This window comes from Microcaecilia unicolor, chromosome 11 (genome assembly GCF_901765095.1).
Source record: "Microcaecilia unicolor chromosome 11, aMicUni1.1, whole genome shotgun sequence".
NCBI lineage: Eukaryota > Metazoa > Chordata > Amphibia > Gymnophiona > Siphonopidae > Microcaecilia > Microcaecilia unicolor.
This window is the reverse complement of record NC_044041.1, coordinates 95,614,686-95,638,640: the sequence shown is the minus strand read 5'-3', so window position 1 is coordinate 95,638,640 and position 23,955 is coordinate 95,614,686. Positions and strand designations below refer to the sequence as shown.

Below are 23,955 nucleotides of genomic sequence, written 5' to 3'. Positions count from 1 at the left end.
GTTTGTCTTGGGAACTGAACTACTGTTTATTGTGCACTGGATAAAGAGCCCAGACTGGAGCTGACTGTGAGCCTGTATTGAATCCTGGTATGTGCTGATAGCCTACTGCTTAAAGGGGACTATTTGCCACACACTTTCAGGTGGCTTACATGTGCTTAAGATTGAAGGTGAATGCTGCTGTTGGAACTGTGTATCATGTCTACTAGAAACCTGCATGGAATAAAGTCCTTAAGATTGAAGTTGCTGGTGGATATTTATTTCTTGACTGTACCAGGAGCCTGTGGCTGGAGGAGATTGTTCTATCCTTGGCTGCACTAAGAGATACCTGGTTACAGTCTACAGTAAGAATTACCCCATGGATTACCTTAATTTTGCCATAGAAAGTAAATACAAACACTGACATACAAGCTGTAACACTACTGTTTTATCTGTGAGTGAAAGGAAACACTTTGGTTCTGTAGATAAGCTGGGTTGCCCCACCCTTATACTTTGATATCATTCATCAAGGTACTGCTGGGAGCTGCAACTCATGGCTCAGAAAACAAGATAAGACCAGGCTGGGCCACTTCAAACTAATTTCAAATAAGAAGTTTGTTTTTCTGGCAAAGGTAAGAACATCAGCACTGCCATACTGGGATAGACTGAAAGTCCATCAAGCCCAGCATCCTGTTTCCAACAGTGGCCAATGCAGTTATAAGTATTTTATGCTGCTTATCCTAGAAATAAGCAGTGAATTTTCCCATGTCCATCTTAATAATGGCTTATGGACTTTTCTTTTAGGAAATGATCCAAAACATTTTAAAACCCTGCTAAGCTAACTGCTTTTATCACATTCTCTGGCAGCAATTTCAGAGTTCAATGACACATTGAGTGAAGAAATATCTTCTCCCATTTGTTTTAAATTTACTACTCAGTAGCTTCATTTTTTGCCCCCTAGTCAAAGTATTTTTGGAAAGAGTAAACAATTCATATCTACCTATTCCAGTCCACTCAGTATTTTATAGACCTCTATCATTTCTCCCCTCAGTTGTCTCTTCTCCAAGCTGAAGAGCCGTGGATAGGCATTTTCAATATGATGTCTAAGTCCAACTTTGGATGTTTTGCAAAAAACATCCAAAATCTAAATAGGAAAGAAGGTCATTTTCAAAAAAGAAAAATGTCTATCTTTTGTTTTTGAAAATAGAAGGTTTTGTGATTTGGGCATTTTGTTTTTTGGTCTATTTTCTGTGGGGAGAAAGGAAGATAGTAACACAGTAAATGACTGCAGGTGAAGAGCTGCATGGTCTATCCAGTCTGCCCAACAAGGTGGTTATTTATTTATTTATTTATTAGGATTTATTACCGCCTTTTTGAAGGAATTCACTCAAGGTGGTGTACAGTAAGTTAGAGCCACACCTGCTATTCTGGGGCTCCCAGAAAGGCAAGTTCACAGCAAGGCACAGGCATTACTAGTAAATAGTGGAACTTAGCAAGTAAAATGTTGTAATAATACTATTGGATTGTTGGTTCTATAATCAGGGCTTTTTTTTGTGCTGGTACTTACCGGTACAGCATACTGGCACCTTTTTTTCTTTGCTTGCTCATCCCCCAAACTCCTGCGTCTCTCCTATGGCCACTGTTTCTCCAGATGAGGAGTAGTAGTGAGCAAAGCAAGGAGTAGAAGGCACAGGACCACTGTGCTCGGGCATGTGCTGTTAGTTCTGCCAGTCCCTTGCCATGGAACAGGGACTTTACATCAGAGGGGCAGGGTATCAACAGAACTGACAGCATGCACCTGAGCACTGTGGCTCCAGCCTGCTTCTCCTTGCTTGGCCCCTGATGCTGCTCACTGCTGCTGGAAAGAATGGAAGGGAGGGGGGAGAGAAATAGGGGAGATGCTAAAAGAATGAGGACAAAAAGAGGGGAGATGCTGGATGGAAGTTTGGAGCAAAGAGAGGGGAAATGCTGGATGGAAGTAGGAAGGAGAGTGGGCAGAGGAGGGAAGTGGGGAGGAGAGAGAAGGGAAATGCTGGATGGAAGTGGGGAAGAGTGAGAGGCAGACAATGGATGGGGGGAGGAAAGAGGGAGGAAATGATGGATGGAAGTGGGGAGGAGAGAGGGGCATGCTGTAGGTAGACACAGTCAAAAGAGGGAAATTGAAGATTGGATAGTAAGAATTAATTGTGGACAGAGGCAGAAAATAAATTGAAGAAAGCTGAAAGGAAAAGGAAGAGAGAAAAATGACAAACAGGAAGTCCTGGCAATAGAGTTAAGAGAAGATGAGGAAAGTAGAAACTGGGACCAACAACTAAAAAAAAGTATGTGGCCAGACAACAAAGGTAGAAAAAAAGAATTGTATCTTTAATTTAAGCTAAAGTAGTGTGGTAGCTGTGTTAATTTTTTGTTTTATTTGTAGTTGTTAATTTGTAACAAAGTGAATGGAATATGTCAGTTTTTGAAATTTATGTCTGCTATCTTTATAGCTGTACAAGGGGAAAATATTTTAGTTTTCTGGTGCTGTCCTGCATGCCAGAGTCTGGTTGTTGTTTTTTTCTGGGTTTTTTTGGTGGTTGTGGTGGGGGGGGGGGGGTCAACTGAATTTTATTTATCTAATTATGCATGAAGCGTAAAACCCTGAATATACAAATTTATCATCCATATTCATTGTGGATCGCCGACCAAAAGCTATACAGCTCAGTCCGTTAATATGAAAAATAAAATATATTGCGCCTCAAAACAAAGAACACCCAAGAAACAATTAGATGAGAAATCAATCACTGAGCCAACAACCACCCCCGAAGAATACAGCTAGTGCTCAGCACGGAGGAAGCGAGATCTGAAACCCCCAAGAGTAATACTTTGACAGGCAAATCAACCCCCGGAGGCTCGCTGCTGCAGTGACGTCAGAAGCCCCACCCCCGGAGGCGGGGTTGAAAGGTTATAAATAGGGGACGCGGACGGGGGTCGGTGGCTGTCAGTCTTTCCGATCATCAAGGAGCTTTGGGGTGGGGTGAAAGGGTTTCGAAGCAGCCCCCCGAGCTCGGGGGCCCTCGCGACAGATATGGACGCGCTGTGGGCGCTGGAGCTGGGCGAACTGCCCGCAGTCTTCTCGGAGCTGCCACTGTTCCCCATCTTCGACCTGGGCTACTACATAGTATCGATCCTCTACCTCAAATACGAGCCAGGTCAGTACAGCCCCCTCCTCAAAGGTATCCCCTTATTTTCCCCCTTCATACCTCCCCTCCCCCCTTAGTCTCCTTATTAAGAGACTGCAGTCACCAATCCACTTATTCCTGGGTCGAGCAAAACAACAGGGCTGTTGGGATGGGGGCTTTACCCCCCCCTTACTCCCGATCCATTTCCTACTCCATTCTCCTCCCTCAGGGAATGTCACCAATGGAGTCCCCTTTCTTTCTGAGATGGAGACTTTTTCCCTAGAAACACCAGCAACCTGCCCCTGGCTCTCAGTGCTTTTGCTGATCATCAGAGACGAAAGCTAAAGGATTATTTTTATCCTCCCCTCCCACTCTGTCAGGGGGGGGGGGGGGGAGGTAAAGCAGAACAGCTGGGGTGTTAGCCAAGGTTAAGTGGGGGGTGGGGTGGGACTGCATTCTAATTACCAGATTTTACGTGTAAGGTGCTTTTCTATTGCCTGGAAACAACCCTGGGCTAATTCGTGTTCACTGGTTTGGTGGGTGGTGTTCAGGGGCTCCAGGCTTTGGTTTGACTTTGCTCAGATCGTGTTGGAGAGGCAACAATGTCTTGTCTATATATGGCGGTGGCAGGGACGAGGTGGGCCAGTAAAGTGATACCTCCTGGCTTCAGAAAATAGACACTTCAGAGAGGGTAATGTCACTTTTCTCCAGCAACACTGTCACTTCAAGGAGACCAGGAGCTCCTAGGAACTTTCACCTCTATACAGATCTAGATTTCGCCCGATTTTTTAATGGACCCCCCCCCCCCTTGTCCAGATTCAGTTCACTGCTTGTAACTCAGACAATATACTCTGGTGGGTTTCTAAAGAAAATACATGTTTATAGGTACAGGGTCACTTTATATCTCAAGATGAATGTACTTATTAGGAAATGATGTGTTCAGATTTAAAAAAGCTCAGTTTAATTAGCCTTAGACGGGTGTTTCCCCCGTCTGTGCTGTTGAAGACCTGTGAGCTAGAAGATGGTTGTTGTAGGCAAACGGGAAGAGAGCCTAGTATGTTTTCCTTTAACTCTCTAACTAAAGTTTATTTTCTTGGAGACTATTCCAAGGTTTGGCGCATTACTGATTTTGCTCTCTGAAAGGGACGATCTTGCTTTAAACGCTCTGAAACTGCCCGTCTCACTAGTCAGTGTGTGTGTGTTGCTTGAACAATTCTACTGTAAAGCTAAGTTTTGCTGTAATTATATATTTATTTTGAAGGATTTTATATCCGAGCGGTGTACAATGTTAAACCACAGACAAAACACACAATAAAAATGCTTTTTAAAAAATCCACACACAGAAGGGGAAATGTAGTGGACACAGGAAAGGATTTTAAGCCAAAAGAACCTGTAGAACTCATAAATCAGACAAGATCAATGGCTTCATAAAAAGTTAAATTCGTTAAAAGAGGTTTCAAATCTAATACGCCTTGGGAGGGAGTTCCGGAATCTAGATAAAGAAGGTACAGTGAGAATGCCAGAGAAGACCTTAACGTGTGTGATGATGGATGATATATGGATTGAGAACCGAATGCAAATAAGCTGGAATCCCATATTTAGAAACAAAAAATGCATGACGTGCCAAAAATCAAGATCTTGAACCGAAGATGATTTGAAACTAGAAGTCAATGCTTTTCTTGCAATAAAGGAATGATGTGATTAAATGTCATTGTATTACGGACGGGACCCCTGTCCTTTTTGTATAAGTTGCAGAGACTAATTTGATAGGTGAGAAGGCTGATGAGTAAAGACACTTAATAACTAGAGCATGTATCAAAGTGTTTAATGCCCTAGTGTCCAAAATTTGTTTGAGAAGGACTGTGAATGGGCCTTCAAAGGGCTAAATGTTGAACTTCCAAGTCAGTTCTTGGCAACCCAAGTACAGGGCACACCCAGCCAGTCAAGTTTTCAGGATAGCCCCAATGAATATGTATGAGGTAGATTTACATACCAAAGAGGTAGTGCATGCAAATATATTTCAATCGTATTTATTATGGATGATCTTGAAAACCAAACTGGATGTACCCCGAGGACAGGGTTGCGAAGCACCGCTGTGTTTTTGAATATGAACCTCTGTATATACTCATGTTTGTTCTTATAATGCTACTAGGGAGTGAAAAGATTTACATAGAAACAGAAAGTGATGACAGACCATATTAGTCTATCCATTCTGCCCATCCATACCAACAAATAAGCTCACAATTCCTTCCTCTCCCTGTGCTTGTCGCACTGAAATCAGAAATAGTCCTTGTCTCCACAATCTCTGCAGGGAGGCCATTCCATACATTCGCCATTCTTTTTGTGAAGAAATATTTCCTAAAATTACTCCTGAGTCTATCCCCTTTCACCTTCATCCTATGCCCCCACATTCTAGAGATTCCTTTTAATTGAAAGAGTATACCTTGGAAGAAAGGAGAAACAGGGGTGACATGATACAGACATTCAAATATTTGAAAGGTATTATTTATTTATTTATTTATTTGCTGCATTTGTATCCCAGAGTTTCCCACCTCTTTGCAGGCTCAATTTGGCTTACATGGTACCATGATCGGCGTTAACCAATTCCGGTGTAACAATTACAAGTTGCGAGTAATATTAAGGTGATATTGTGGTACAGTGAGATACATGTATGGTAAAGACAATTGGGGAGAACTTAGTAAGGGAAGGAAAAATAAGGATATGGCTGTTGACGATCTTTGGTTACGTTGTGTTGCAAATGTCCAGGTTTTTTATGTTGTGTTGGTGGGGTATGCCCTTCTGAATAGTTCTGTTTTTAGTGCTTTCCGAAAATTCAGGTGGTCGAGTATGGTTTTTACTGCTTTTGGTAGGGTGTTCCACAGTTGTGCGCTCAGGTAGGAAAAGCTGGATGCATAGGTGGATTTGTATTTGAGTCCTTTGCTGTTTGGGTAGTGGAGGTTTAGGTATGATCGTGCTGATTTTATGGTGTTTTTGAGTGGTAGGTGATGAGGTCTGTCATGTGTCCTGGTGCCTCGCCGTAGATGATTTTGTGAACTGTCGTGCAGATTGTGAATGCGATACGTTCCTTGATTGGAAGCCAGTGTAGGAGTGGTTTGGTGCTATCTGACTGTATTTACCTGATTTTGAGAATCTTTTCCCAAATTTGCAGACAGGGAAATGTCTGAAGTTAACTTAGTCATGCCTTTCTTTTTCAGTATTTCAAGTCAGATAAAAATATAATTAGTGTTAGCAGTGATTCCATAATTAAAGCAGACAGAATATCAGAGAATCTGTGTGCCACGCTAATACCCTAACATGACCTTTCCTGGCAGATCAGAGCTTAACAGGCACACTTGGCTAAGGGATACAGGGCAGCAAACCCAGAGGGGATTTCTTTTTCAGATTATAGCTTTCTGTGTAGGGTTATTGATCACCAGACCTGGATGTTGCTGCTGTGTGATGGGTGAGGGCTCTGCAGAATCAGTAGCTTGTAATAGAAGTATCAATAGAAATAAAATAAAACATAGAAAAGAAACTAAGATGATACCTTTTTTTATTGGACTAACAACACATTTTTTGATTAGCTTTCGAAGGTAGCCTTTCTTCATGAAGAAGGGTTACTACCTTCAAAAGCTAATCAAAAATGTATTAAGTTAGTCCAATAAAAAAGGTATCATCTTAGTTTCTTTTCTATGTTTTATTTTATTTCTATTGATTACCTTTAAAAGTACATAAGTACATACATAAGTCCATATGTATGTACTTATGTACTTAAAAGTGGACTAACACGGCTACCACATCTCTCTTCTAATAGAAGTATGGAACTTGTTCTTACTTGGCTGTTACTTGTGTATGATAGGTGAGGACTCCCTGTAAAATTAGTAGCATTCAGTTGTTACCTGGATGTTTACCATCTGTCCAACATATCTCAGAATCATAATGCCTGCCTTGAGGCAGAATGTCCATTGTTCTTAGGACATAAATTCACACCTAGTACAAAGTGCTTAAAAAGCCAAAAGGTTGCCTACAATGAGCTCTCGGAGCTCAATACGTTTTGAAAATTGCTGAGAATCATCTGGATTGTAAGAATATACATCTGCAGGTACTGTGTTTTTCTGTCCTAGCGGAATTCCAAAACGTGTGGGATAAACACAAAGGAATCCTGTATAGAAGGCATGGAACCAAACAAGCTCAGCAGTAATTAGATAGCAACGACCAGTAATTGGGAAGCAAAGCCAGTGTTGGGCAGATTTCTACAGTCTGTGCCCTAATCATGGCTGGACAGATTCAGCTTCAGTAGGTGGAGAACAAGGCCAGTGCCGGGCAGACTTCTACGGTCGGTGCCCTGATTGTGATTGGACACATTTGTGTGAGCTGGACTGGGGCTTTGATGACAATTTCAATAGTTGGAGAACAAGGCCAGTGTCGGGCAGACTTCTATGGTCTGTGCATTGAAAATGACAAGGACAAATCAAGATCAAGTATACATATATAGTATCACATCATACCTTATGCTATGAGTTTATCTAGTTGGGCAGACTGGATGGACTGTATAGGTCTTTATCTGCCATTATCTACTACGTTACTGTGTAAGAACTATGTACATTCTGTCCCTGATGCAGGCATTATGCTGCCAAAATATGCTGGGTATTTTATTACCATCTGAAGTCTGTACAATATTGGCTTACATCTTTTAATTGTTAATTGTTTCTCTTTGAACGAAGTATTTATTCTCAAACAGCTATTGGCTTGCTTGGCTGCTTCTTTTTGAATTGAAGTTCAGCAGTGATCATCTGGACATTGTCCTCTGGTCTTGTTGGGACTGGTCAACAGTTCTGATCAGTGTCAGGATCAGGAATAGCAGGACTAGAGACAGCAGCCAGTGGGGCATGCTGCAGAATTAATTTATTTAAGAGTTATATTCTGCATGATCTAAACAGCGAATAACAAATAAAACCTATACAATAGAATAAAACCAAAAATAAAATATGCATAATCCATATTAAAAAATATATCAAACAATTATGTTCACAATACTGTCCTTCCCCCTAACATAGTCATCTTCTCATAATGTCAAAATTAGTGTTCAATGTGGGGCTTTGTGCAGATAATTCATTGCAGTGTTTCATTTGCATAAGTCAGGGCTGAAATGTGGAGCTGAAAAGCAGGGCCTTGAGAGAAAAATAGCCACTCAATGGTAGGGGGCAGTCTGCTGAAGTTGAGTAAGAGAGGAAATCAGAAGTGGATCAAAGCAGTTCATTTTCAGGTGTTATATATCCACCTACACACACGCAATCCCAGATCATGGATTTGGTGCATCACTTTCTGTACATTACCAGCTGATGCTCTGGCACCTAAAAAATTGGTACTGAAAAAAAGCGGTAAGCGCTGTTCTATAAATTACGCTCAAAGTTGGATGCCATTTATAGAATAGCGCTTAGAGCTGGGCCACTTTTAGGTGTGACCGTTTACACCAACGAAACCCTGGTGTAAATCCCTGCACCTTAATTAGGAGTGGATCCCCCAAATTCTATAACAACACGCATAAGTTAAAGGAACATTCCTGATCCGCCATTGACCCTGCCATATCCACACCCCTTTTTTGGACCTGTGAGTAAAGTTATATAAGAACATAAGAATAGCCATGCTAGATCAGACCAATAACATAGTAACATAGTAGATGACGGCAGAAAAAGACCTGTATGGTCCATCCAGTCTGCCCAACAAGATAAACTCATATGTGCTACTTTTTGTGTATACCTTACCTTGATTTGTATCTGTCCTTTTCAGGGCACAGACCGTGTACGTCTGCCCAGCACTATCCTCGCCTCCCGCCACCGTTCTTAGTTGGTGGAGCGATTTGTCTGGTTAATAGATCAGACCAATCCAGGTCACAAGTACCTGGCAGAAACCCAAATAGTAGCAACATTCCATGCTACCAATCCCAGGACAAGCAGTGGCTTTCCCATGTCTGTCTCAATAGCAGACTATGAACTTTTCCTCCAGGAACTTGTCCAAACCTTTTTTTAAGCCCAGATATGCTAACTGCTGTTACCATATCCTCTGGCAATGAGTTTCAGAGCTTAACTATTCGCTGACTGCAAAATATTTCCTCCTATTTGTTTAAAATATTTCCAAGTAATTTCATTGAGTGTCTCCTAGTCTTTGTTCAGAATAGACTCCTTCCTTCAACACCTTATACTGCATATTTTTAAAGAAACCTTCAAACCATCGCAACACAATCCCAGACACCCTTCTCTCACAGTCTACATAATAGCATATCATGATTCATGTCAAAAGCTGCAGACACATCAAATTGTAACAACAACATTTGACAAACTCTAATACAAGATACCAATCAATCAGTAAAGTTTCTTATTATAAAACTTCTAAAACCATGTTGAGATGGTAATAAAATATTTGCATCAGTTATAAACTTTTTTTAATTGAGAGGCTACCACAAATTCAATCAATTTTCATAAAGAAAGAAATTCCTGCCATTGGTCTAAAACTAGACCTGTGACAAACCCATATCTATACCCTTAGAAGTGTACGATGGAGAGAACCAACCATGACCCAGAATAACATTCACTAAACAACCAGCCAATCAATCACATTTAAGGGAGCATTAGCCAATAAAAATGTCGGGCATATATGCAATGGACAATTAGTTCTTGACAATCTTTTTACTATTGGCTGAACCTCTACATTTGAAACCAGTACAAAGAAAAGACCAGCTACTATTGGTTGGGATACGATCTACAGAATCATTAGTACAGAGTTCTTCTCACAATGAGAACTCTTACCCGTATTACCAAACGAGCTACAAATACTATTTGTATTATCAGAAAATATACAGCAAGATCCCCCACCATAGGTTGTTGAATCTCAGAAACCGGTTTAGAGAGCACTTAGCCCCTCCCCTTTTACAAAGCCATGCTAGCGGCCGCCAGTGCGTTAATGCCATCAGTTGGCATTGGCACATGGCAGCCACTTACGCAGCTTTTTAAAAAGGGGGTGGTTAGTTAATTGTTTCATAATATGAAATAATTTCAGTAAGTTTGGATGATCCAAACCACCAATTTGGAGTAATACTCCTTTTTTAGCCTGTTTAATCTGAGAATTGTACTGAGAAAATAATCTTCACAACTTATCTCTAAGCAAGAAGTCACCTGATTTCCAGTTGTCATGTTTTGCCTAAAATTTCTGCAACTTGTGGGTAGCACAAAATCTTTATCAGAAACAGCCTTGGGGTCTTGCCTGCATCAAAACCCTGTGTGTTCGCTCCTCCTCAAAGGAGCTTGCAAAGTTAAGTTGGAGCAATTCTGGATTTATTAACTTCCTTTATGAAGAGATATCATCTCAGGTACAGCTTGACAGAAAACTTACTATTTTGTTATCAGCAATGTTCAATGAACTTGACTGGTTTGCAACTATCAACTCCCCCAGAAAGCCCAGTTATCCAGAGGTTGCTCCATCAATTATAGTTGCTTAAGCCCTCCAGATCCCATTTCCATGTCACCATTTTAAGTGGTTTTTTTTTAATGCTTTCTGATTTGTTGCTGATGGCTTATTCGAGTGTCCCAGTTTTCCATGAGACTTGAAACCGCGATACTTCTTGAACTTCTGGACTGTGCAGCTCAAGCTTAGAGAGAGCCGAACCACAGTGCAGAGGTGGGAGACACATTGTTTCTTTCACATTTCATCAAACCCCATCCACGGGTTTCTCTGCAAAACTAAGTCACAAACAGATGGAAGACAGGACTTGCCCATGAGGCGCTCTTTCTTCTTGTAAATTTTAATTAAATCCAATTAGCACCATAATTGCTTTGTAAACTTCCAATTGGTGCTAATTGGCTCATTCAGTTAATTGTATGTGTTGCCCAAATTTATGCACTCAATTTGTTTAAATTATCTTTATTGAAAGACAAATAAACAGAATCAACAGAGATAGTAACAATATTTTTTTAATAATAGTCCTTCCCTTCCCGTTCCTCCCCTACTTTTCCCAAACTCCTCCCTTAGATATAAACACTTTAAAGTGCCATTTATAGAATTTGGGGGGGGGGGGGGGGAATGGGGTACAGTGGTGTAAGAAATGTGTAACAAACACAGAGAATGTTTGTTGTATCCTAAGTTTGAAATTTCTGAGCAGCAAGGGCCATTGGTACTTGTAAGTCATAAACAGGCCTTTTGGAAGTATTCAGGTCTCATTTTGCTGGTTAATAGGTGACCAGTTCCCAGAAAGGTTAGTCAGGCCTCTGAGTGACATGCTGAGTGATACATTGCATGGTACCTGGTCAAATAGCCATCTCCCCTGTACTGACATGGTTTTACAGCCTGCTCACTGACACGATTACTCAATAATTACTATGGATTCTTTTGGATTTGTATTAGGTAAATGAGACTTTTATTAGAAGTTCACTTTAAATGGAGAGTGTCATTATTGTCTAAGATACGCAATGATTAAAATATATGCACAATGATTAAGCTATATAACTGAAGAGAAACAATAATAAAGAAATATCACATCACTGGTCATTAATTACTACATCCAAGGCAAAGCCAGGAGTCTCTGACCAGAGAAGAAGCAATATAAACTATACATCATAATATACATACATTACTGATCATGTATCACTACATCCAGGCTCTTGTCATTAGCTGGTGGGCCCGTTTAAAATGATAGCCAGGAAATATAGTTCTCTGTGCAGTACATACATTTACTCACAGATGAGCTCTCAATTTCACTGGCAGAGATTCCCCTTTTATTAGGCTTAGAGCTCATGTTCCGTGCTAAGGAAAACTACAGAATGCTTGAGAATTTCTTGTTTTGGTAAACAAGCCATACAAAATATGCTTGAGAATGTGGGAATGTGGTCACATGTTTCTCTGTCCAGGTGGCCGGTCTGAACTTGAAACATGCTCACCTCCCCCTGCACATATCAAATTAATTAGAGCCGTGTCTTAACTACTTCCACATCCAAATCATTTTCACACAAACAGAATTACTTTTAATCAAAAATATAGACCCAGAGTGCACTGTCGGTCACTCAGACAGAGTTGAAACAGCAATCTTTAAATCCTTTACATTCTCCCCCCCCCCCCTGAAAAAACCCCAAAACAAAACCCCAACAACAACAGACAAAATAGCCCCTGACAAAAGGGCTCACCCTTGAGTGTTTTACCTGTTCAGCTCCTGCTCATGCTGCTGCAACTAAGTGTCTTTGAGTCCCACTGCTGCTTTGAGCCGAGGTATGTCTCCCCTTTCCTACCCCAGTTTCAATGCTCACCACTCCGGAATGTCCTCCCTCTTCCTCCTGCCTGTCCTGTGCCTCCCCCCCAGCCATCCTTCAACATTCATGTGGGCCGCCAGCAGTGTCAGCAAGGAAACAAATTGAATGTATCTTGGATTTGATCTCAATCGTCTGTGGATGGACTGGCATGGAATTAAAATAGAGATGTGGTCCCTGCATAAATAAAGATTTTGAAGCCTGCTGATTCAAGTATAGAACCTATTGACAACATTTTTTCACATTGAACAAAATGGGCAACTTCCTGGATCCCTGCAGTACTCCGCCGCAGTTGGCACTCCAGTGTTCTGAGAAACTCCATTCATTTGACCATATAGGACCTAGTGGTAACGAACCCTTGAACCCATTGTAGCAAATTACCAGGACAGAGTACCAGGGTTTCAAATCCTGCTATTTTCTGACACGCCCGTGAGATTTGGGTCAATCACTCCACCCTCCGTTGCCTTGAGCATAGATCATAAGACCTCCAGCGACAGGGCACTACCTACAGTACCTGAACATAACTTGAGTTTTGAGTTTGAAGAGGTGAATTTTCTAGTCTATTATCCTAATCCAGACTGAGGTCATGATAAGGATTCATCAAGCTGGAGAACTTGAATTGAAATGGAATGACATTGGTCCAGATGAAGAAGGTATGGTGTGATTGCAAGAGGGTGCTGCTGTATTCAGAGAGCATGACTTGAAGAATGAAATAGTGGAAGCATTTGGGTTTGGTTATTAGAATAAATGCTTCTCTTTGCAAAACAGAATTTAAGCTGAATTACTTTCAGGTACAGTAAGTAGTTCAAGACCTCCTCTTCAGATCTCACTTTGGGCTGCTCTGATGAAGGTAGATTACATCAGAAAAGTAATTTAAGGGCCAGAGGTTCTATAGATGTTGACTATAGACAGTGTGGGGGAGGGGGACTTAAGTGTATCTGGTCTTTAGGATAGGCAAGCCAAAGGTTGTTTGTTGCATCTGAGTAATTTCATTGCAAGTTTAAAAACCCAGGCCCAGACGGTTCACAATAAAGTAATTATAGAATAGCTAAGAGTTGCATTTACAGGCGCTGATGATATCTGGTGCTAATTCTTTCAGAAAGTTATTTAGAGAATGTTCCCTAATGTGCAGTTTTCAGGGGGAATATAACATTCAAATTTGCAGGATTTTGGTATATAGCAACAGTAAATGACAGCAGATAAAGACCTGTACGGTCCATCCAGTTCTGCCCAACAAGATAAACTCATTGTTCATAGTATGTGATACTTTATATGTATACCCGAATTTGATTTGGCCTTGCCATTTCAGGCACAGACCATAGAAGTCTGCTCATCACTGTTCTTGTACTAAAAAGTTCTGAAGCTAACGTCGAAGCCCTTAAAACTTACATTCCAGCCTATCCAGTCACGATCAGGGCGTAAACTGTAGAAGTCTGCCCTGCACTGATTTACTTCCCAAAACTACAGTAAAGCACATCTTGTATTAGAAAATGCAGTGGTGCTGCAAAGTGCTGGCAACGAAGCTGAAAACTCATCCTCAGTCTAGTTCCAACCCTGATGATGGAGCTCAATTTTGAATAATTTGCAGCAAGTGCATTTTCACCATGAAAAGGGTCATCTGTGAATGTGGGAATAATATATGTGGTACAAGGGTGGCCTCCTTCTAAAATTAGATGGCTGCTTAGGGGTGGAATTTTGACAGAGCGTGGGCAGAGTTGTGATTTATGTGTGATTTTATAAAATACACAGATTCCCACAAAAAAGTATGCGCTAATATTTACACCTCCTCTGGAACAGGCTAGGGTTCAAGCATGAGAGAGATTTGCATGCACTGCCTCCACTGCATGCAAATCTCTATCATGAATATTCATTATGGATATCCTGAAAATGTGACTGGCTGGGGTGCCTCCAGGACCAGGTTTGGGAACCACTGATCTTGATGCAGGATTTGTGCTGGTATTTTATGAACACATATGGGCACCTGAACTATGTCTTTATAAAAGAGGGAGGAAAATGCCTATTTTAGGCTATTAATCTAGGTGCCCTGTTATAAAATTACCCACATGTATTCCTTTCCAGAGATGCCAATTACCCAGTTCCAGGTGGAGATTCCTGGATTTCTGACCACCCTATCCTGGTGCATTATAGGACCTGCTGCACTGATTTCAGTGGCTAATATCAGGCACTAAAATTCCCACACTGCTTTGGGATGTAGTTCACAATCAGACTGGCCAACCATCTCCAGCCTGAAATTGGGAACTTGGCATATCTGCCTTTCAGCCTTATGGCGTTGAAGTCTAAGAGGCAGAGGCATGTTCACCATTTTCAGAGTTATCCTGCTCTCCTAGAGAAAGACAGGATGAAGGAGAAGTTAGGAGAGATGGTGAAGGAGATGATGGCTTATTATCCTCCTATATAAGCTGACATCGATTGCACTCCATCGCAAAGGAAGGGCCCCCCCCCCCCCCATCTTCAGGAAGGAAGTGTGATGTTATCAAATCCAGGCTGGCACCACATTTTTTAGAAGTATGTCTTCAGCCAGTTCAGAAGCTGCTCAAAAGCAGGGTTTCCTAAATCTGTCTAGGGACCCCGCAGCTAATGGAGTTTTCAAGATATCCACAAGGATTATGCATTAAATACATTTGTATTATTTTATTTTCATTTATTTTGGTAGTGGGGTATTTCATTCTGGGTTTTTTTAAGGGTTTATTTCAAAAGTAGTAGTAGCTCCTGCCGTGCCCTCTACTTACCCTCCAAAATACAGATTGTTAGAAAGTGAAAATCTCCCTCCCCCCCCCAACTTCCCTGCAGTCACAGTGTCCTTTTGTACTGCCCAAACTTTGGACATAGAGGGGGAATTCTATAAATCGCACCAAGCAGGGGCATAGCTATGGGTGGGCCAAATTTCAGCTGAGGGCCCACCCAGTTTGTCCTGATCCTCCAATTGGAAGGATCATTTAGGCGCCAGTTAGGCTGCAGTGGCCTTTTAGTTCTGCAGTGGCTGAACCACGGCCATAGACAGCCGGCAGCAAAACAGCAGCTTTCAGAGGAGATGCCAGACTATGGTGATATGGGTAGGGGGTAGGACAGGGCTGATGCTAGGCTAAAAGGAGGGGTGGGGGGTAGGGTAGGGCTGATGCCCTAGCGATGGGAAGGATGCTGGGGAAAGGAAGGGACGGGCTGATGCGTGGGCTACGGGGCTGGATGGGAGAGTAGAGTAGAGAAGGGAAGAGCATGATGCCGGGCTACAGGGGGTGATGCCGGTCCAGATAATTAGACATCTGGAGGATCGGCATTGGATAATCGGCATTGTACTGGATTCATGTTCAGAACTGGTGTTAAGGTTGCAGCATAGGCTCTAAGAATCTTCTTTGCAGGATTTAGTATTAACTTCACCAAGTATCTGGCAGTGAAGGGATTTTGTGTTGCTATTATTTTGTTTCCATTTTCTGTTATATTATTAAACAGTGATTACTGTACAAGGTAACGCTGTCTGTTTATGTTCAACTGTTTTATTGGCATCGCAAACTTAATACAGCACAATATTGCATTGTTACAAAACGCATAAATCTTACATGCCTGAACATCAGAACAATGATGTAGTGCCAAACTTTTATGATGATCCCACGCCCGACCCCTCCAACCCCCCTCCCATCGCCTCCTCCCCCATTTCTCTTCACATTTGCGGGAACATGTTGATTATTCACAGATGAGCGGAGACATAAGTCCAATCTCTTCTCTCCATGTGTCTGGGAACCACCCTTTTACACAACGTCCATTCTCTAACGAAAAGAGCAGCCCCTTGAGCTAGGGTACCAGAACATTTCAAGGTTCCCCGCAGCAAAGGCTTTATACAAATCTGGTCTCCACATAACACACTCTAACCCTCACTCCTCCCACCGCCGCCCTAGATGTACCCCAAACTACCCCCTCACCCTCCCCCCGTGTGTTGCTATTATTAAGTGCTACCAGAATTTTAATACATTTTTGCTATGGAAAGTTGTAAGAGGATACATTCTAGCTATGTTCTGTATATATCCCAGAAACGCTACGCCATACCTACCTACCTACATACATAATGCCTACTCATATTACTTTCAAATCTGCACACTTGTCCCAAAATTATCTATGGCCAAGTCCCAGGATATATGACAGAACTTATAGACCTACCACTCAGAAACATAAACCAGATCATCTCGAACATACCTAAACCTCCACTATCCAAACTGCAAAAAAATTAAATACAAAACAACCTATGTATCCAGCTTCTCCTATACAAGCACACATTATGGAACGCACTGCCAAAGTTGTGACAAACACCCACGACCACCTAAACTTCAGGAAATCATTAAAGACCTACCTGTTCAAAAAGGCATACCCCGCCGACCCAACATAAATGCCTGCACTCTGCAACACAACCAAAGCTTGTACTGGACACTAAATAAACTTCCTCTCCTTGATTCCCATTGTAACTGAAACATAATGTTCCTTAGCCACCATAATACTACCGTATTTGTTTCTTTACCGGACTGGCGAATACCTCTACAGTACTATGTAAGCCACATTGAGCCTGCAAATAGGTGGGAAAATGTGGGATACAAATGTAACAAATAAATAAATAAATAAATATTAGCTCTGGGCCCATCCAAAATGTCAGGTCTGGCTAAGCCACATGTAAGTGACAGTGCACAAATGCAAGAGGGTGTTCGCATGGGTGGGACATGGATATACCTGCTACTTGCTGGATTGAAGTGCCAAGTCTGTGGTTGGTATAACTGTAGGCACCTAGACATAGGAGCCAACTGTTAAAAAATTATTGGGGGCACTAAGCACTATCCTATAAAGGGCACTGTGGATTGGCACTGTTTATAGAATAACACTTATGAGCTGATTCTCACATCTAACGTTGAGCACCAGCTGAACCCTGGCACCCAACTCCGAAGCATTTCAGTGCATAAATGGCTCTATTCTATAAAACTGTGCCAAAGTTTCAGAATAACCCCTGACCCACCCTTGGCCACACCCCTTTTGAGTGTGCATTATGGGATTTAGGCACGCGGGGTTATAGAATAGCGCATAGGCAGATGAGCGCACAAATCCAAATTAGTGCCAATTTAAATGCAATTACTGATAAGATTTATTAATCATACTTGGTGGCTTGTTAACTAATTTAGTTGTGTGCACTTATTGGATCCGTGCCGATATTTCTGGCACCATGTCTAGAATCCAGTGGAGAATGTGTATTTCAGGGTCTTGGACAGTGTGTGCTGGAGCAGGCTCTCACAGGCTCGCAAGAGCCGGTTGTTAAGTTTTAATAATTTTGGGAGCCGTTGGTAAAGTAGGGCCCCTCAATGGCTACTTTAACAACTGGCTCCCAAAATGTGGGCTTGGGCCCCCTGCCTGAATTCTCTTTTACTTTGCTGGTGGGGATGCTGAGCCCTGCCAGCCAAGTAAATAGACTGCTGCTGCTCCCAGCTCTTGTTTCCAGCTCTGAGCAGCAGGCTGGGACTTCTCCAGCATGTGTGAGAAGTTTCAGCATGCTGCCTCAGAGCAAGATGTTGGGAGTGGTGGCAGTCCATTTATTGGTTGCCAGCAAAGGTATGTCCTAGCGTGCCCAATGAAGGGAGGGAGGAGGAGAGAGGCAAGTGTTGCTCCCCCCCCCACCCGGCCACCCCTGGCCCTTCCAACTGCAGAGCTGGCTATGTCCGGAGAAAGAGCCTGTTGTTAAAAATTTTACCAGCACACCCCTGGTCTTGGACAAATTTTGTCTCTGCATCCCAAGAAAGTTGGCCTGTTTCTGGTTTTTCACTTCTGTCCAGTGGCATAGCCAGGAATGTTTTTTTTTACAGGAGGTGCGTCCTCCTGTGTGTCCTTCATTTCCTGTGCTCCCCCAGTACCTTAAAATTATCTCTGCTCCAGTCTTCGCCCATGCAACAGCAGCACAGCACTTATAGGCGGCCTGCACCAAGACTTCTTCTCTGAACTGTCCACCCCTTCTGACACAACTTCCTGTTTGTGAAGGGCGGGATGGTTCAGAGAGGAAGTCCTGGTGCAGGCAGCCTATGAGTGCCACTGTTGTTGCCAGGGGCGAAAACTGGAGCAGAGATGATTTTAAAGTTGGGGTGGTGGGCCGGGTCTGACAAGGGGTACGTACGCAACACACACACCTTGAATAAATACACAACTGCTTTTGTCATGCTATTTTGTGAACCAGTTTTTCAGGTCTTAATAGTACAGACACCTGTCAAACTGCCAGTAAAAAACACCCCTTACCTTGTGTGTATGTCAATGTGTGCTTGCCCAGTAAGTAAATACTGGCATCTGTATCACTGCGAAATGTTGTATTTGCACTTCTGCTTTGTACACAGCTCTATAACAGAATACAGCAACAGCTGCTGGGCTGTTCCAGTCTTCAGAATACTAATTATTAATTTCTTAGCACAGTAAGAGCACTTCTGTAATTGGGGGCCTGCAGTTAAGTGCCACTTGCGTGGCAGAGTACCAGAATTTTCGTGGTAAGTGTACAACTTACCTGCCTAGGCAGCAGTGCAGTTGAGCATTATTCTTTAAGAATACATGTAAGTGACAGTGCACAAATGCAAGAGGGTGTTCGCATGGGTGGGACATGGATATACCTGCTACTTGCTGGATTGAAGTGCCAAGTCTGTGGTTGGTATAACTGTAGGCACCTAGACATAGGAGCCAACTATTAAAAAATTATTGGGAGTGCTAATCCCAACAGAAATTACCTCTCCCTGGATACAATCAATGCAATTATCCGGGACCTGAGCGGCACTCAAGAGCAAGGGAGGACAGACCCGGAAGCAAGAAGAAGCTTGCCGGGCCCGGGCCTGCCTTTGGAGGCAAAGACAGAAGGTAAGGGAGCGGGCGGGTGGGAGCGGTGGTGCGAGTGGGGGGGCAGCTTGCGGCGGTCCGGTTCTGCCTTGGGCCTGGCTATGTCTCTTGGCAGCCCTGTCTGCCACTTCTTCAAATGGCTCCTGAGACTTCAAGTGGCAGCCTTGCGAGACTCGGGGTGGGGTGGGGGTGAGCCAGCCAGTCAGCTGGACTCAGAAGAGTCAGAGCTAAATTGTTGTACACCGCAGCTCGTCTCCTGCCAGAAACCGTGACAAAAGGGGTAGGCTCTACAAAACTGGCCGGCATGCCAGACAGTCACCTGGAAAGGAGGACATATTCTGGGAAACCCGGATGTCTGGTAACTAAATGAAAGCAGAGAAAGGCCGACAGGCCCATCCAGTCTTCCTGCAAAGGTTTCTGGAGCAAGCTCTGGTGCATAGGAGCCAGTTCTGGGGCTGCAGTGGGGTTAAGCACCCCCGATATTGAGCAAGGTCTTCATTGTGTCCAGGGAGGGATAATTTGTAATGTGTTCTGGCACTCTCATCATTTGGAAATGTTGAGCACCTATGCCCTGCAGTGTTCTCCCCAGAAATGTTTGCCAGCTGGGTGGGAGTGGGGGAGAGTTCTGTGCAGCATTATAACATTTTCTGTTTAGTTAGGTATTCAGTAAAATCAGCCGGGCGGCACCCTATTCCAAAGGTCCTGGGGAGAATATTGTCCTGGTGCAGTGACTGGATTAAAGTACGCTGAGAAAGGGATACGAAACAGGAGGGAAAATCCTCGGGTAATTGAGAATGAAGGTTCCTGGTGCCAGATCCCTGCCCCACTTCTGATTGTACCTGAAGCCCAAATAAGAGAGAGAGAGAAATTCCATGCAAACTGGCAACTGTTATATTAGCATGAGCAGTTGAAGAGGGAACAGATGTTTGAAGAAAGAAAATCTACAAAAAATCAAGCAAAACATAGAGAACATGGCCATAACAAAAGATGTAAGAATACATTTTATATCAAGACCAAAAGGAAAGAGGCTCAGGAATAAGACCACAGCGTGTAGGAAGAATTAATGTTTCCCCCTTTCCTTCCCTTATATATATATTTAGTTAGTTAGTAACCCAGGCTTCCTTTTGTCATTTCTTTACTTCCCTGAGATTTCTTTGGCGTGTTCTGTAAACTGCTTAGACATGTATATAATTGTGGTATAAGAAATAAAGGTGCGTTATGAAGTAAATGGACTCCTCTTACGTTTTAAGCAATCTGATACAGTCATCGGCCTAGATCCCAGTCTGCTTCCATGCTGCGCTGCCTGCTTGTTGAAATGAATGAGTCAAGCAGTGCGTTGAAGATCAGGATGCTGTTAAGAACAGCACAAGTTTGAGTTCTATTTAAGATGTGACAGAGGATCAGTTTCCCCTACAACTACTCCCTACCCTGAAAAATATGCACCCAAACCCCCTCCTTGGGATCCTCAAGCTCTGTGTTGCCAATTCTGGCCAGCAGCTGCTGATGGTTATACTACTAATTGGTTAGTCCATGTATTTTTCAGCTGAGGGAGGCCATTTCGCCAGTGTTTAAAGAATATCCCACTGCATGTTTGTGTAGTTGCTGTGTCAAGGCCTGATAGGATTAGAGTCATTAATGGTGCTGAAAAATCAACACGGAAAAAAATTATGCATCGAGCGCTATTCTATAAGGTTATCCGCATTTTAAAGAAAAGCACCTAACAGGAGCGTAGCCAGACCTCAAGTGCGGGGTGGGGTCCAGAGCCCAAAGTGAGGGGCACATTTTGGCCCGCCTCTCCGCTGCTCCCTCCACCACAACGCCACATAACTTGGCTGGAAGGGGGTCCCCAATCCCCGCCAACTGAAGTGTTTCTCCAGCACTGCTCTCCTTACATTGCCCTGCCCTGCTTCCCCTCACATTGTGTATGCTCGATTTTAATTAAATTGAGCAGCGTGACACTTTGTGCATGCTCAGTTTCACTAAAAGCCGAACATGCATGCAATGAGAGGGAAGCAGGGCAGACAATATAAGCAGAGCAACACTGGAGAAACGCTTCAGCTGACAGCCAAACCAGCGACCCTGGATCCATTTTGGGGGGCCCAGGCCCCTGTGCCCCCCCGTAGCTATGCTACCGTCACCTAAGCACCTAATCAGCACCTACTTACGGAGCCTTCATTTATGCCTGCTGAAACCAAGTGTAAATGCTGGCGCCTAAATTAAGCGTGGATTGGGCGTATTCTGTAAAAATGCTTGTACTCATAGGAATACCCCCAAAATGGCCCCTAACATGTTCCCTAAAATTACGCTCTATAGGAGTTCTGCACACAGCATTATAGAATAGGATTGTGCACGTAACTCCAAATTAAGGCCAGTTAATGCCAATAATTAATTGTTAGCAGCCAACTTTTGGCGCTGATCAGCTCATTAATAAATTGCATGTTTAGCTAATAATAATAAATTGGCTAGGTGCGCCGATATGCACACGTACTTTAGTCACCATATATAGAACCGGGGGGGGGGGGGTGGAGGTTAATTTTATGACAGGCACTTGTTCAGAGGCAGATGCTGTACGTATTTTATAAAATGTTCAACTGTACTTGAAATACCACCCATCAAGAGTATATCTAAGTAAAATAGTAAAATAAAAAAAAAAGAGTATATCTAAGTAATTTACAATCATAAACATAAGAGTGAAATACTGAAAGGACTGTAAAAATAGGAACTCGAGTTAATAACAACATCAATTAGCTATAGTAAATAGCAGGCATAAATTACTTAACAACTGTACAATAGGGGGATGAATAGTGCTATAATATAACAGTGAGACAAAGGATTTTCTGCAAGGATCACCACCAACCCAACAGCAAGCAGGGTCAGTCAGGAGGAAATGTTATGGTAAAGTAATCGCTTTTAAATTGTTAGTAAGAATTTTCTGCAAGAGTAGTGCATGTGGTTGAGGCTAATTTTCAAATGAAAAGTATAACTAAAAAAGGTATTTGGGATGAATGCAGTGCATTGACGGAATGTACGAAACAAGTGTGTTGAAAAGGAATTTGGGAGAAGCACTGATGAGGATTTTGAATGGACTGTATATACTACAGGCAGTCAATGTTCATGAGAAAGTAAAGGAGTAACCCTATCGTATCTCTTAGCGCCTGTCTGATGGCGTAAAGAGGAATCCATGATACAAGGAATTGCAATAATCAAGATGAGACAGACCCAATGAGTAAAGAAGTAATTTCAGAGATTTTGATCTGGAAATGAATGGATCAACAAATTTGTGTTAATGTAAAGTATCCCCTTTTAACCAAGACAGAGATGTGTGTTTAAAAAGATAACACGTGTCTATATATCTTGATAAAATAGCTTACCAGAAAGCGGGCACACAATGTTACCTGTTCTGAAGTGGATTAACTTATGCGTATATGTGCTGAAAAGAATCAGTACATATGTTGTGCATTTCTAAGCTAGATCCACCTGGTTCCATTATCTGTCCCTGGGAGCACCTCCTCTTAATGTATATATAGGGTCAGATTAAGGCCAACTGATGCCCTTAGCACAGTCCAACAATGGTGCCCCTTGGCCTTTCCATTGCTTAATTGAAAAGACATTAAGATTTGATGGAAAAGGATTGGAGGAACGAAAGAAGCAAAGCATATCTTTAACCCCCCCCCCCCCCCCCCCCATTTTCCTATGGATGTTCATGATGGAAATGACCAGACAGACACTCCAGAGATGATTCCTCCAAATCCTTTATTGTCAATAAATTTATCGAAACAAATAATGTACATGTCTAATGAACAGCAGACCCTCACAGGCCGTGTTTTGACTAACAACTTTCATCAGGGTCCTATGTCACACTCAGTGGCGTACTGAGGGGCAGGGCAGTGGGGGCGGTCCTTCCCAGGTGCACGCTGCTGGAGGGGTGCAGAAAGCAGCCGCGCGGCTGTCAGCTCTGCTGTTCTCTGCTCCCTCTGCCCCGGAACAGGTTACTTCCTGTTCTGGGGCAGAGGGAGCAGGGAACCAGCGGAGCCGACAGCCGCGCAGCTGCTCCCAACATTTAAGAATGCACCCGGGGGGGGGGGGGGGGGGGGGGTAGCGTGCTGCACCCGGGGGAGACAGACGCCAGTACCCTGGTGGTGGAGAGGGTGTGTGCAGGGTGATCTGCCCCGGGTGACAGCTGACCAAGGATCGCCACTGATTACACTACACAGCATCAAACCAAGAATTTGGCTGATGCAACAGCACATGTAATGAGAAACCCTCCCACAATGAGGACAAACAATGCTTTCATTCTCCAGGTACGTTTCACATCTCCTCTTCTTTCCTGTTTCCCAGAACCTCTTGCTCCTTTATTACATTTGTCCTTATTGTGCCTTAGACGTACTAGCATATGCCTTGCAGATACTGTTTGAGTTCACTATGGAATTGTCTGGTTTTCAGGTGCAGTGGAGCTCTCCCGTCGGAGTCCAGTTGCCTCCTGGCTTTGTGCCATGCGGTACTGTTTTGGGAGCTATATCCTTGCGGATATTCTGCTCGGAGACTCTCCGATTGATTATTTCAGCAATAATTCCAATGTGCTACTTGCCTCAGCAGTCTGGTAAGTGCAGCATGGGCCGAAATTAGCCAAGAAGGTCCTGATTACTAGAAGGGGTTCAGACACTGTGTCTGTC

At 43.0% G+C, this 23,955-nt stretch overlaps 1 protein-coding gene across 1 annotated transcript in view; it reads left to right on the top strand.

Moving 5' to 3' along the window:
* Positions 1–2,935: 2,935 nt before the first annotated feature.
* Positions 2,936–23,955, top strand: part of TMEM38A (transmembrane protein 38A) — a 43,636-nt gene continuing 22,616 nt past the window's right edge. The window contains exons 1-2 of the mRNA XM_030219513.1: positions 2,936–3,164; positions 23,726–23,882. Of these exons, the coding sequence (XP_030075373.1) occupies positions 3,041–3,164; positions 23,726–23,882 (281 nt within the window). The 5' untranslated portion in view covers positions 2,936–3,040. The remainder of the gene's footprint in view (positions 3,165–23,725; positions 23,883–23,955) is intronic.